A 13,034-nucleotide genomic window follows, 5' to 3' on the forward strand; every position below is an offset into this window, starting at 1 on the left:
CTGGGAGGGGTCCTGGAGGAAGTTATCTTTGAATTGTTTTGAGGAAGGGGAAGGTAGTAGAGTGGGTTAGTAGAGAAAGAAGGTAAGGGTATTTCAAGGAGAGTTTACTGCTTATCTAAAGGGACAGAAGTATCACAGAGGAAGTCATTAGCTAGCAGAATAGGTTCCCTACAGCTGACAATGAATCCCTCTCTCCCTGAATTTCTCATAGCCCTTGGAGCAACCTTTCCTTTGCTATAATCCCATTCTATTTTGCTGTTTATTTATTTGTGTACACAACACATCCACCTATTAGACTACGATATCCCTGAGGACAGGGACTGTTCTCTTCCATCACTGAACCCCACCCCCCAATAAATATTTGTTAAATAGCCAGAAATGAAATGTTAATATTTTAAGGACAGATTGGGGAATGGAAGAAAGGTGTAGTTAGTGGAGGGTTTTCAGTGAATGCCAGACAAACGATTCTGAATTTGCTATTAGAGATCACTGCAGATTTCTGACGAGAGAAGTTGTTATTTAATGACAGTGTTGTGAGAATTTTCTTAGTAACTGTGCAAAGGGTAAAAACTTAAGTTATAGGGCTCATCTTGGAGACTGTAAAAGAACAACTTTCATTAACAGATCTCAATTTCCATGCAAACATTAGGCTACAACATCAAAGACCTCTCTCAGGTAGGTGGGTTAGATATATTAAGATCTCTATTATAAAACTGGGAAAATTGGGACAGAGAGGTGTCTCTATTTCCCTGAAGAAGCACTCGAGGCAAAGCCCAGGGGGTGGGGGTGGGGGCTCATGGACACTAACTTCTATTTCTTTTCTAGTACCACCATGCACAAATTATACCCCAATTCACCATGTTCATTTTGTACTTAGTTTCTGCATTTGATTTTTTAAAATTTACACTGACCAAAATGACCCAGGAAACAATGTGCTACTACAAACAATTCCATATGACATAACTGAGCAGAATCTATTAAGATAAACAACAATTCTTTATTCTGAGAATTTGGGATAGAGGGAAAAAGATGGATCTTCCAAAAGGACTTGACTTGTTAGCAAATAAGTAGCTAACTTTTGAAATGATAACCCCCACCCCTGCCCTATGCACTGTGTAAAACTCAGACTTAAATGAATCTGGTAGTTATGTCATGATGTCCCAGTTTCTCTGTGCTATTTTGCTTTGCTTTGTTTTGTTTCTCCCAATACAAAAAGGCAAAAACATGAAAAAACTTGTTGTAAAAAACAGTTCCCCATTTTTATGTGTCAGGGAGAGGAATAGAGGAATACCGGCAAACCGAACATAGCAAAGTACTTTCCTTTTGTTGAGAATCTTAATGTTTCCCTTTAATGCATTGTTTAGAATAGCAATTACACACCATTTCCCATTATCCTATACACAGAACCACTGTTGCACAGCCGTTACTCTTTCCCAACAATTGGCAAATAAAGAAATAAATTTGTTGTGGGTGAGATGTGCCAGACTGATAGTTCTACATTCCAAAGCCCTCACTTGACCCAAAGAACAGGTGTGCTGCACAGGCAGCATTAGTGAAATCTCCTTCTCTCCTTAGATGCATTCTTCACACTCTTCTCATTGCTTTGGTGAGAACGCTTCTCTCTGACTTAGAAGAGATAATCAATTACTTGAGGGGAGAGGAGGAGCATTTTTAAGGCTATGCTTTCTCTGCCATAGAGAAACAGAGCTGATCAGTATTCTAATTTATCAGCACAGATAGAAGCTTACTAGCCTAATTCACTTAGCCATAACTACCAGACAGCCAGAACATGTACTTATACCAGTGACCCCATCTAGGACCTGGTACAGATTACCAGTTCTTATATTCTAACACCCTTAACATCTGTAATACTGGAACCCTTCTCAATAGTGTCTAAAAATCCCATGACATTTCCATATTGCTGTACTCCAGGGAATTATTCTGTGTATTGCAAATACCATCCAAGGTATACTTTGCAAGCTAGCATATAAGAAAGACAGTTTTCTCTCCCTGACAAACCGATTTTTCTTTCTCTCTTGGTCTTTTCTAGAAGGATTTCTCCATACTTCTAAGATCTCCAGCAAAATGGTCTTGCTTCAATTTCATTCCATTCCTTCATCCTTAGGCACCATCATCCAATCTTTGTTATAGATCTATAGGATTTCACTTGCTGACATTCAATTATAATCCCATCTAGCTACCCATTCATGAAATGGATCCAAGTTAATTTGATGCTGTTTCTTTGCTCACCCTCACCTTCTGATCTCATTGTCTGTCATCAGCAAATTAAACTAGATTATTTCTAGTTCCTCAATTTAAGTTATTTATATACTTACTTAAAAACAGCAGAGTTCAACTGGCTGAATGTTGTGTGGGCCCTACTTAATGTTCCTTCTTGGTGAGCTTAATAGCACTTTTCATGTACACTCTCTCTCTTCTTTTTTTAAAACCAGTTCTATATCTATTCCAATAAACTACTTGTGGTTGGCAACAGAAAGGCAGGTCTATGTCACACTGAATATTACCCAAGTCCTGTTAGAGACCCAAACAAACAGAAATGTCCCACATTATCACAGTTTCTGTTAGTAACTCTGAGGTCCTAACTCAGTTTAGGCTTCAAGTAATTTTACTGTACTCCAAACGAAAACCTCCAACCTAGAATTCCGGTCAGTAGAAATGCGTAAACCAAACTCAACATTCAGATCTAGAATTTTTTATCTAAGACTACTTGCATATCAAATGAGTCAATATATATTAAAAAAAAAAACTTTGCAAACCTTAAATCACCACATAAGTGTTAGCCATGATTATTATTATCATCCTGTTTTGGAGGCAAAGAAACTGAGTCAGCTAACTAAATCGCAACACCTTGGCCCAAAGTTAGTTAATGGAAAAAAATATTTAGCTGAGCTAGGTCATTACTATCTCCATCTGTGTCTTACCCCAAGGAGGAAAATAAAATAGGAATGATAATAAGAGGAATTCCTAAGACAAGGCCTTTCTTTCCTCAGTCCACAGTGGGCACATCAATTGGATAGATCATCACCACGCTCATTCTAGCCCAAATGGCTTCACAGCATCCAGTTTTCATTACAGATGAAACCACTTAATTAACAACCTTGTAAATAGTGATGCTCATACAACTCAAGACAAACAAAAAGCTTTGCCTTTCAGTTGTATGATAGAAAACCACTATGGTGAATAGCTGCAGTTGGATGAAATGAGAAGTTTTTTTTTTTTTGCATACCTTCAGGTGTTTCTTTTAACAGGTTTCCACTTGAGCCCTTAGATTCTAAGCCTTCAGGGCAAGGCCTTGTTTCCGCCTGCATTCTGATCAACACTTAGTATGCGGTCAGTGCTCAACAAATTATAAATAATGACAATACTAATGAAGCATTCTTTGTTAAACAGAAATGCTTCAAGGTAGGAAAATCAAGCAACAAGTTAAACTGTACAACAACATTGTGCTAAGGAAAAAACCTTCATAGCTCCTCTGTTAGCTTCTCAATCACAACAAATAAAAGTTGCTTTCAGCTATGGGAGTTAACTATTCCTCTCTACTACTTCCCATTTACTTCCGATATTGCTTTTATAATGACATCCCCACAGTTCTTATGAATAAAGATTATTTTGATAGTTTGGATTATTTGATAATTTGTTAATGTTGTCAAATTGGTTCCATTTGATTTTGAATACATTTTCAAGTTTTCCTAAGACCACAGTAGGTATTCTTATTTCAAATTCCTGCACCTAAAACAACCTACATTTTCCCCTTCCGCTCCCTCCTACCACAGTAGGCAAATCAGATAGGAATCAGAAAGCCAACAAGTTCTATTCCATAGCCCAAAATGCCAGGGAACAACATTGATGGAGCACTCAGCAGTAGAGAGCATTGTATTTTAGTGTTAAGGCCAACCGAAGCGATGGTGTACCTTCTACTGCTTCCTATTCTATCTTGTGACTCAATGAGTTTTCCATCCCCTTTCCAAAAATTAGACTTCAAATCCTTTCTATCAAATCATTGGTCTTCCTTTTCAATATTTCAATATCCTTCAAATATTTGAAGGTCTTAAGTTACCCTAAGATACTAATCGGAGAAGCTAAACATTTTTTCCAATCTATTTTTTCCATTTCTTCAGTTTCTCAGAGTCTCTCTTGTTGGAATTCCTGGAATTTTTCTACATATCTTGAACCACAAAGGTGCCCTAAAACATATATAGTATTCTTTGAGCTGCCTCCCTAAAATCAGGAAGAAAGGGTACGTTATGATTTGTTTCACGTGATGCGGTATCTCAGCATGCACCACTCAAAATAGTACCACTTTGATTTTTTTTTGCCACATCACACAATAAACTCACATAAATATTTGCTTCTTATTCTAACCCTAAACTCTTCTCCCTGTTATCTACCTTAGTTTCTTCCTCCAGCTAAACCTGTAAGTTTGGGCACCCTAAGTCCCCCTCACCCTTTAAGCTCTATCCCACAACATGAACAAGGAGCCAATGCTGGCTCAGAAGCCCATTTTACCATTGGAGTCTTCTACTTCTTCAGTAGAGGCAGCTTTCTGTGAGGAGTGGTGGGCATGTGAGGAGAGAAGGCTGACGAGGCGTGGTCTTGGGAGGGTCAGGGCTTTTCCATGGATCTTAAGGGAGTGTTCTTTCAGCTGGCTGATTGTCATGGTGGAAAATGAGCACCAGGAACATCTGTAGGCATGTTCACCTAGGAGAGGTGATAGTTAGAAAGGGGACGAGAAATGGGAGAAGAGGAGGGGAAAAGCAGATGGAGAAGGGAAGAGGGAAGGGAAAAAAGAAAGAGAAGGGAAAGGAGAAGAGAATTACTATAGTTATTCATTCTAGAGCTGTGGTTGTCAAATTTCTTGGTCTATGGACCATTCTGGCAGAGTATAAAACCCCATGTACCACCATCCCTACCAAAAGTTCCCATGGGGGAACAGTGTCCTTTGATAAACTTCATTGGTTCCTACACGTTCCATGCTGGAGGGAAGAGGGGGAGATGCTTAGGAAATAGGAGTGAAACTCTGTACTTCTGGTGTTGAAGGGAACAGGGAGCTGGACCAGGACTTTCAGAAAGCACTTCCGCACTTCTCCCTTCCTCCCTCTCCACGTCTGCAGGTAGCCTCTCCTACTTGGGTAAGAAGTGAAGGACCATGTAATCTAACTATATCAATCAATTCTTATCCATAACATCTACAGTGTTTGCATTGGTGACAAGGAATCTAAACCACACATAAGTCCTTTCAGTTCTATTGTGTTCTAACCTACGGACCATATCTTAGAGAATTCTAGAAATCTCATTGTTGATCAGCCCACAATGCCTTTGTAACTCATATGTACCAGAATGGAAATAATCCAGGAGCTGTGAAAGGCTCCAGCATCTGGTGTAAGTCTAAGTTGTCCAGCCTTGACTCATTTTTCTATTCCTCACCACTGAGACATGCCTCCCAGTCCCCGGCACACCAGGGCAAAAATCAAGGTGATCCCAGGAAAGGCTTGAAAGGATGCTACACTTTGTATCTAAGAAGCAGTCAGGTGGTATCATAAACATATAAAAACTTTTAAGTTGGGTGAATCCCAAAGGATCTGTGAGAATGGCTGACATTTATATGGTGCCTTAAGGTTTATAAAGTACTTCATACATTTTATCTCATTGCTTCACATTAATACTGTGAGGTAGATACTATTATTATCCTCATTTTACAGATAAGAAATTAAGGCTGAGAGAGTTTTAACTTGACCAGGGTCAAAGAGCTAGTGTAGGATTTAACTCAGGTCTTCCCCACTGGAACTCCAGTACTCTATCTACCAGCTTTTTAAAAAAATTATTTATTTGAGTCAGTTGCGTCTGACTCTTTGTAACCCCATTTGGGGTCTTCTTGGCAAAGATATTGGAGTGATTTGCCACTTCCTTCTGCAACTCATTTTACAGATGAGGAAAACAAGGCAAACTGGGTTAAGTGACTGATCCAGGGTCACACAGCTAGTAAGCATCTGAAGCCTCTCATAAAACTAATATTTATATAGCATTTAAGGCTTGCAAAGTACTTTACATATATTATCTTATTTGAGGATATAATTCACTCAACAGCTTATTTATTGGCCTAGCCAATTCTTGCCAGGCCTTCCCAAATTAAGGGGCAGCATAATGATGCGTCAATGAGATTAATACCAACATTCTTCCTCTGCTAGGTTAATCTTTCAGTTTCTACACAAATTAACATTTACATTGATGCTTTGAATACGGTGAGTTGACTTAAACAGCACAACCAGAGAAATTACTAATCTAGGTTACTCAGCTTTGCCCAACTTTTGTTTAATTGGTAGGAAAAAAAATATTTTGCCTAGGCTCAAAATCTTAGAATCAGAGAATCTCTGAGTTGGAAAGGAACTCAGAGGTCATGTGGCCCAATTCTGAAATGTGAGTTCTGTTATAGGCCTCGAGGCCACAGGTGTTCTACCCTGTGAAGTTTAGATTCAGTCAAAGGGCCACACTTGAGGACCTAGAGGGCCACATGTGGCCTCAAGGCTACAGATTCCCCATCCTGGTACAATATCCCTAACAAATGGTTCTACTTGAGTGCTTCTACTGGTAAGGCTGTTTCTTCCATTTATGAACAACTCTAATTGTTAGGAAGTTTTTCCTGAGGCTGGGCTGAAATCTTATCTCCCTGTAACTTCAACCATCCAACCTTCTGAAACCTCAGAGCAAGCCAAAGCAGTCTACTACCTCTTCTATATCAAAATCCTTCAGGTTTTTTGGGGCAGTGATCCTATCTCCACCAAGTCTTCTCTTCTCCAGGGTCAGTATCCTCAGGGGCCTGGATTCCCAGTGCCCTCACCATTTCGGGCATCCTTCTCTAGACACACTCCAGCTTATTGGGGCCCTTCCTGAAAAGGGGCTGCCCAGAACTGAATGCAACACTCCAGTCTCCACAGACAAGATCAATCCAGAGGTTTTAAGAGGCCCAAATGAGAATAGTCTAATTCAAGCCATTCTCAAAGGCAGAGGTTTTAATTCTGGGGAACCCGCTATTATCATCCAGCACTTAGCACAGGGCCTGGCACACAGAAAGCACTTAATAAATATTTGTTGATTTGTCATTATCTAAGAAGAACCAGATTCCTGATTCTGTGGAGCATCACTTCTCTCCATCAGAAAAGCACAAAACACCAGCCTAAGTCAGTTCCAAGCATATAAATTTAACTCAGTGCCCTGGAGTCAATGTGAGGCCTCACAAACTCTTTTTTAACTCCTTTCAACAAGTTCAATCATTTAACTGGTTCCCAGTGGAAAAAAGCACTTTTGACAAGGCTGTTGCCTATGGGAACAACTCACCACAGAAGGGGCTCCAATTGAATAAACTGCCACTTACATGGGTGGCAGAACAAGTGGCTTTGAGCCCAAAGGCGACCATTTATGTTCCTGGAGACGCCAATATGCTAGCTTAGAAACTCAACGCATTCAAAACTGAACTCAGAATCCTATCCCCTGCCTGAATTTCTTTTAAAAAAGTTTCTTCTCTTCCTAAATTCCCATCTTTGCTGACAGCATCGCCATCTGATCCAAGAGGCATTTATTAAGCACTTACTATGTGCCAGGTACCGTGTGGGTCCTGAGGATAGAAAGACAAGAGAAAAAGACGTTCCCTGCCATCAAAGAGCTTACTTTATCACCTCGCTCCTCAGGGTTCCATCTTGGACCCTTCCCTTCTGTTCACACCCTCCATCCAAGTGGCTGCCAAATCTTGACGATCCTGACAATTTTACCCGTAAAGTTTCTCTCTCATCTGTCCAACGCCACCATTCTTACACAGGCTCTCATTACTTCTTGCCTTGACTACTGCTCTAGCCTTCTCACCTGTGAGTCTTCCTCCTTCCAGTCCCTCCTTCCCTCACCATCCCATCTTGTATACCACTGCCAGTATAATCTTCCTAATGTCCAAGCACGATCACACCACTCCCTGATCAAAAGTTTTGGGGCTGCTCTCTGTTATCTGTGAGATAAAATATAAGCTTCCCCTGGCATTCAAGGCCCTCTGCGGTCTAGTTCTAACTTACCTCTTCTCACATTCTATACTCCAATCAAACTATACTATTAACCATTACTCCAAATCATTCTGCCTTCTCCCACCTTCATGCATTTATTCCCCACATCTGAAAGAGATCTGGTGCTCAAGTCATTTCAGCCATGACTGACTCTTTGTGACCCCATTTAAGGTGGTTTCTGGCAAAGATATTAGGCTGGTTTGCCAGTTCCTTCTCCAGCTCATTTTAAAGATGAGGAACTGAGGTGAACAGGGTTAAGTGACTCATCCAGGGTCACACAGCTAGTAAGAGCCTGAGGCCAGATTTGAACTTAGGAAGATGAGTCTTCCTGAATCCAGGCCTGGAACTTTATCTGCTGCACTACCTCGTTACCCCAAGATCTCTGAAAGAGATTCCTGGGTTCAAATCCCAACTCAACTACCAGCTACGGAACCACAAGCAAGTCACTTAACTTCTCAAAACCTGGTTTCTCATCTATAAAATGAGCGGGGTTGGATTTGGGGGCTCATTAAGTTGCTGTTTAGCACTAGATCTATGATCCCATCATTTTTGTCTTCCTTCAAGGTCTCGCTCACATGACAACCCTTTTGTGAGGCAGATTTTTCCCTGGACCCTTAAACCAAGGTCTTCTGCTCTCCTCTTCTTGGCTTGGCTTCTCCTATGCGTATTCTTTATCTCAATTGGCACATCTGTATGTGTATTTCTGGTACAATAACAATCTAGTAAGCTCCTTGAGTCAGGGTCCATATCCTTTTTTTACCTTTACACCTCAATCACCTAGCACGTGCTTTGCAATGGCAAGGGCATGAAAAATGTTTGTTGATCCAATGAACAAGTGCTGGGAAAATGACACAGAAAAAAACATATCAGGCCAACTTGATTGAAAGACGGGGAAACAAAGATCCCCCAGGAGGAATATCCCTGTGTTGGAGCCCATCAGTGATGTAACTCCATGCAGTTTTGGTGGGGTGGAAGGCACCCTGGATATGAAGTCAACAGACTTAGGCCCATATGCTAGTTTTGATAACCACTTACTGTGTGACCACCGTCGGACGCTTCTCTCAACCTTTTTTTTTTTTTCATTTAGGGGTTAAATAAATAATATACAGGCATCCTACATCCTGGATTTGTGAGGAAAGCACCTTGTAAACACTAAAATCCTTCAGAAATGTGAGATGTTATAGTCACTGATGGACAACATGATATTGTAGGTAGTAGATGGAAATCGATACATGAACCTCAGTCCTGGCTTATAATAAAGTTTCAGCGACCCGAACTGGGTGCTGACTTCAATCTTGGCTACTAGTTTTATAAGAAGTCAGGGTTTCAATGGGTACATTAAATCTTGCAGTCTGGAATTCATTCGGAGCCTTTCAGTGGGGATGTTTAATAAACGGGTGCCAACCTGTGGGATCTGCACTAGTTTTCAGTAGCTGTGAAACATGCCTGTTGTAGACAGAGTTCTAAGCGGTAAACACAGCTGTGCATGGTAAGTAAGCAAAAGGGTTAACATGGGTACGGATACTGAAAGCTTTCTATCAAAAATCTGTGATTGTGACTCATCTATCAGATACAGTCTCTGAGAAGTGAAGTGACTTTCCCCTGGTCAGACAGACAGTATGTGTCAGACAGGAGTAGGACTTTAACTATCTTGATTCCACGTCCCGAACACTCTCCATTCTGCTGTCCTGCTACTCATTGAAATATTTTCAATATAGAAACACATACACACACACCTCTGCCCTCCACAATTTTGATTCTGTTACTGTTTGTTGTTTCCATGATGCTAAGAGAATTGATGAATATCCTAGTTTTAAACTAGATCTTTGGGACCCCAGAATCACAAATTTAGAACAAGAAAGAAACTCAAGATCATTTAGTCCATTTATAGATGAGGAAACTGAGGCCCAGAGAACAAAGTTAGGTGACTTGACCAGTGTCAGAGAGACGGTAAGTGGCAGAGAGGGGATTTTTTTTTTTTGGTGAGGCAGTTGGGGTTAAGTGACTTGCCCAGAGTCACACAACTAGTAAGTATCAAGTGAACGAGTGTCTGAGGCCACATTTGAACTCAGGTCTTCCTGACTCCAGAGCCAGTGCTCTATCCACTGCACCACCTAGCTTCCCCTAGAATCTTTTGATTCAAAAATCCAGCTAAAACTTTTGGAAAAACCATAGGTCAGTATTTGAGAACTACTGGTATTCTGTATCTGATGCTCTGTGTGGAGTAAAGGTGCTGTGGGAGGAGGACATCTGTAGCTGTTCTTTCCTTGTGATGATTTCAGTTTGTAATTTTTTTCCTGGACGAATGATTAGAAATATCATTTCACAAGAATGTTCCAGGATAGACAGCCACCCAATGGGGAACACTGTAAAGGGAAATCCTATATAGAACTAGTTAAACTAGACAGCTCTGTGGTTCTTTCCAATCCTAAATTTGGCAGGCTTTAACCAAACTATTATAATTCTAGGGTTTACTTTCCCTGTTACTCAAGAAAATAAGGGAAAGGGGGTGTCTGAACCACTGCCATATGTCCACCACATGCAGGAATCCTCAGTTACCGCCATCTAAGATGATAGCACTACCTAATGGCCTTGAGAACAGCTGTTGTTGAACAAGGCAGAGTGGAAGCAGACATAGGAAATCATATGTTCAAAGAAGTATCACTGCTGGAAAGAGCCTCAGATATCATCCTCTTGGCCAAGTCCTTCCAAAGAAGAGACGTGACTTCCCCAAGGTCACATAACTGGAGCTAGAGCTCCATTCTCTTGGTTCTCAGACTGGTGCTCTTTTCATTACTTTGGGCTAACAGTCTTCCATCTAAGCAACAGTACTACTATATAATGTAAACATTCTCTCTCTGTCTGTCTGTCTGTCTCTCTCTCTGTGTTTTTATGTATGTATTATATAGAGGATGGCTAAGTGGCTCAGTGGATAGAGTGCCAGGCCTGGGTTCAGGAAGACTCATCTTCCTGAGTTCAAATCTGGCCTCAGACACTTACTAGCTGGGTAATGCTGGACAAGTTAACTAACCTTGTTTGCCTCAGTTCCTCATCTGTAAAATGAGCTGGAGAAGGAAAGGGCCAACCACTTTAGTATCTTTGCCAAGAAAACCCTAAATAGTGTCACAAAGATTAAAGGACAACAATACACACATGTATAGATATTTACCAAGTACTTTCCTCAAAAGATAGGATAGTGTGTATAACTGTTATTATCAACATTTTACAGTTCAGTAAGTTGAGACCAAGGGAATAAAAGTGAATTATCCCAAGGTTACACAGTCGGAGATAGAACTCACTTCCCTTGGTTTTTAACCCCATGGTTTTTCTACTATATCACACTACTTCATAGATTACAGAACTGGGCATTTCCAGGCAATTTCCTATCTAATGAATAGATTACTACTACTACCAAAAATAACAGCCCTTCACGTGGATATGTATATTTTATAGATTACCTATCAATTTCTTCACAACAATGTGAGGTAGCAAGTGTATTGTTATCTCTATTCTACAGACAAGAGAACTGAAACTCAAACGACTTGCTTCCGGTCACACAACTCATCAGACCTAGCCTTGCTTAGGGTCCAGAGTCCTATGGGTTCAAAGTGCTATGGATGCAGATAAATAGGAAGGATCTCTTTTGGAAGTTCATTAGTTTGGGTATCCTCCAATCCACTTTGCGGCCTTCTCTTTTTACTTCCCCTTTTCTTGTGTCTACCAGGAGCGGGCAACCTGTGGCCCTCTAGGTCTTCCAGTGCAGCCCTTTGACTGAATCCAGACTCCACAGAAGCAGTCAAAGGGCTGCACTGGAGGACCTACAGGGCCATATGTGGCCTTGAGGCCACGCGTTCCTCATCCCTGGTTAACCTCTCACCTGAAGACTTTTTGAAGAAATGGACTCTACTCTCAAAATCATCCCCTTAAAAAATATCTGTCTGAAATGCGGCCTTATAGCAGACTAGCTACAGCGTAGAGAACGGCACAACTTCCTTCTCAGTCATAAATCTGTACTGCAATAGCTCCGATGGTTTTTCTTCTCTAAGTAAGAGAATCCTGTCTGGCTGGTTGGTTCCCCTCCCTGTTCCAGTTCTCTCTGTTCCCTTTCACCACTGACACAAAATGTTCTGTCCTATCAGTTTCATATTACTGTATCTAGGAACAGAAGAACGATTTAAAGGCTTTTCTTTTGTTCTTAGAACTTCACTGATGATGAGTATCTCCAGTGTAGGTGAAAGTTCTCAGCACTTCATAGTATCATCGGATTTAGAACTGGAAGGAATCTTACAGATCTTATAATCCAACCTTCTCAACAGACAGATGGGAAAACTGAGACCCAGAGAGGCGCAGTCACTTTTCCAACTTCCCAGAGGTAACCAGGGCAAAAGCCAGGCTCCATATTTAGGTCCTTTGACTCTGGATCCAGTTATCTCTTGGCAATGCCATGCTGCTTTCCCCAGAGGTACAAGGTGGGTCTCTTACAGAAGCTCTTCTCTTGACTAAAGGCTGACAGAAGTTGGGGCTCTGTGGTTTGTGAGCTTTAAGTTATTTCGGGATTAAAAAAGAAAGCTAACATAATGGGACTAATGATAACTTTTTTTCAAAGCCTAATTAAAGACCGTCAAATTTGAAACTTACTAAATTCAACAAACAATTCAATTCAACAAGCATTTGTGGAGCACCTACTATAAGCATGCAAAATGGGGTGAGAACGATTGTCTCCAGAACCTTACCAGCATGAGCTTTGAGTATATGGGTTTTCAGTCGGCTATTATAGGAGGATTTGAAGGAGCAGAGTTTGCAGCGAAATGGTTTATGGTGTCCGTGATGAGTTTGCATATGGCGATCCAGGCTTTGTGTGGAGGAGGCAGAAAAGGGAAATAATAGGATTAAAAATTGTCAGCTGCCACTAAACATTACATGCTATATTTTCTCATTACCCTTTTTCAAGGAGACCCATTTACAAGCTGT

General features: G+C 40.8%; 1 protein-coding gene across 1 annotated transcript in view; it reads right to left on the reverse strand.

The window, feature by feature from the left end:
* Nucleotides 1-13,034, reverse strand: part of ZNF462 (zinc finger protein 462) — a 155,522-nt gene that overhangs the window by 60,346 nt on the left and 82,142 nt on the right. Inside the window, 2 exon segments of the mRNA XM_078152477.1 lie at nucleotides 4,528-4,719; nucleotides 12,797-12,915. Of these exon segments, the coding sequence (XP_078008603.1) occupies nucleotides 4,528-4,719; nucleotides 12,797-12,915 (311 nt within the window).

This window comes from Phascolarctos cinereus, unplaced genomic scaffold (genome assembly GCF_003287225.1).
Source record: "Phascolarctos cinereus isolate Bilbo 61053 unplaced genomic scaffold, phaCin_HiC Scaffold_4;HRSCAF=312, whole genome shotgun sequence".
NCBI lineage: Eukaryota > Metazoa > Chordata > Mammalia > Diprotodontia > Phascolarctidae > Phascolarctos > Phascolarctos cinereus.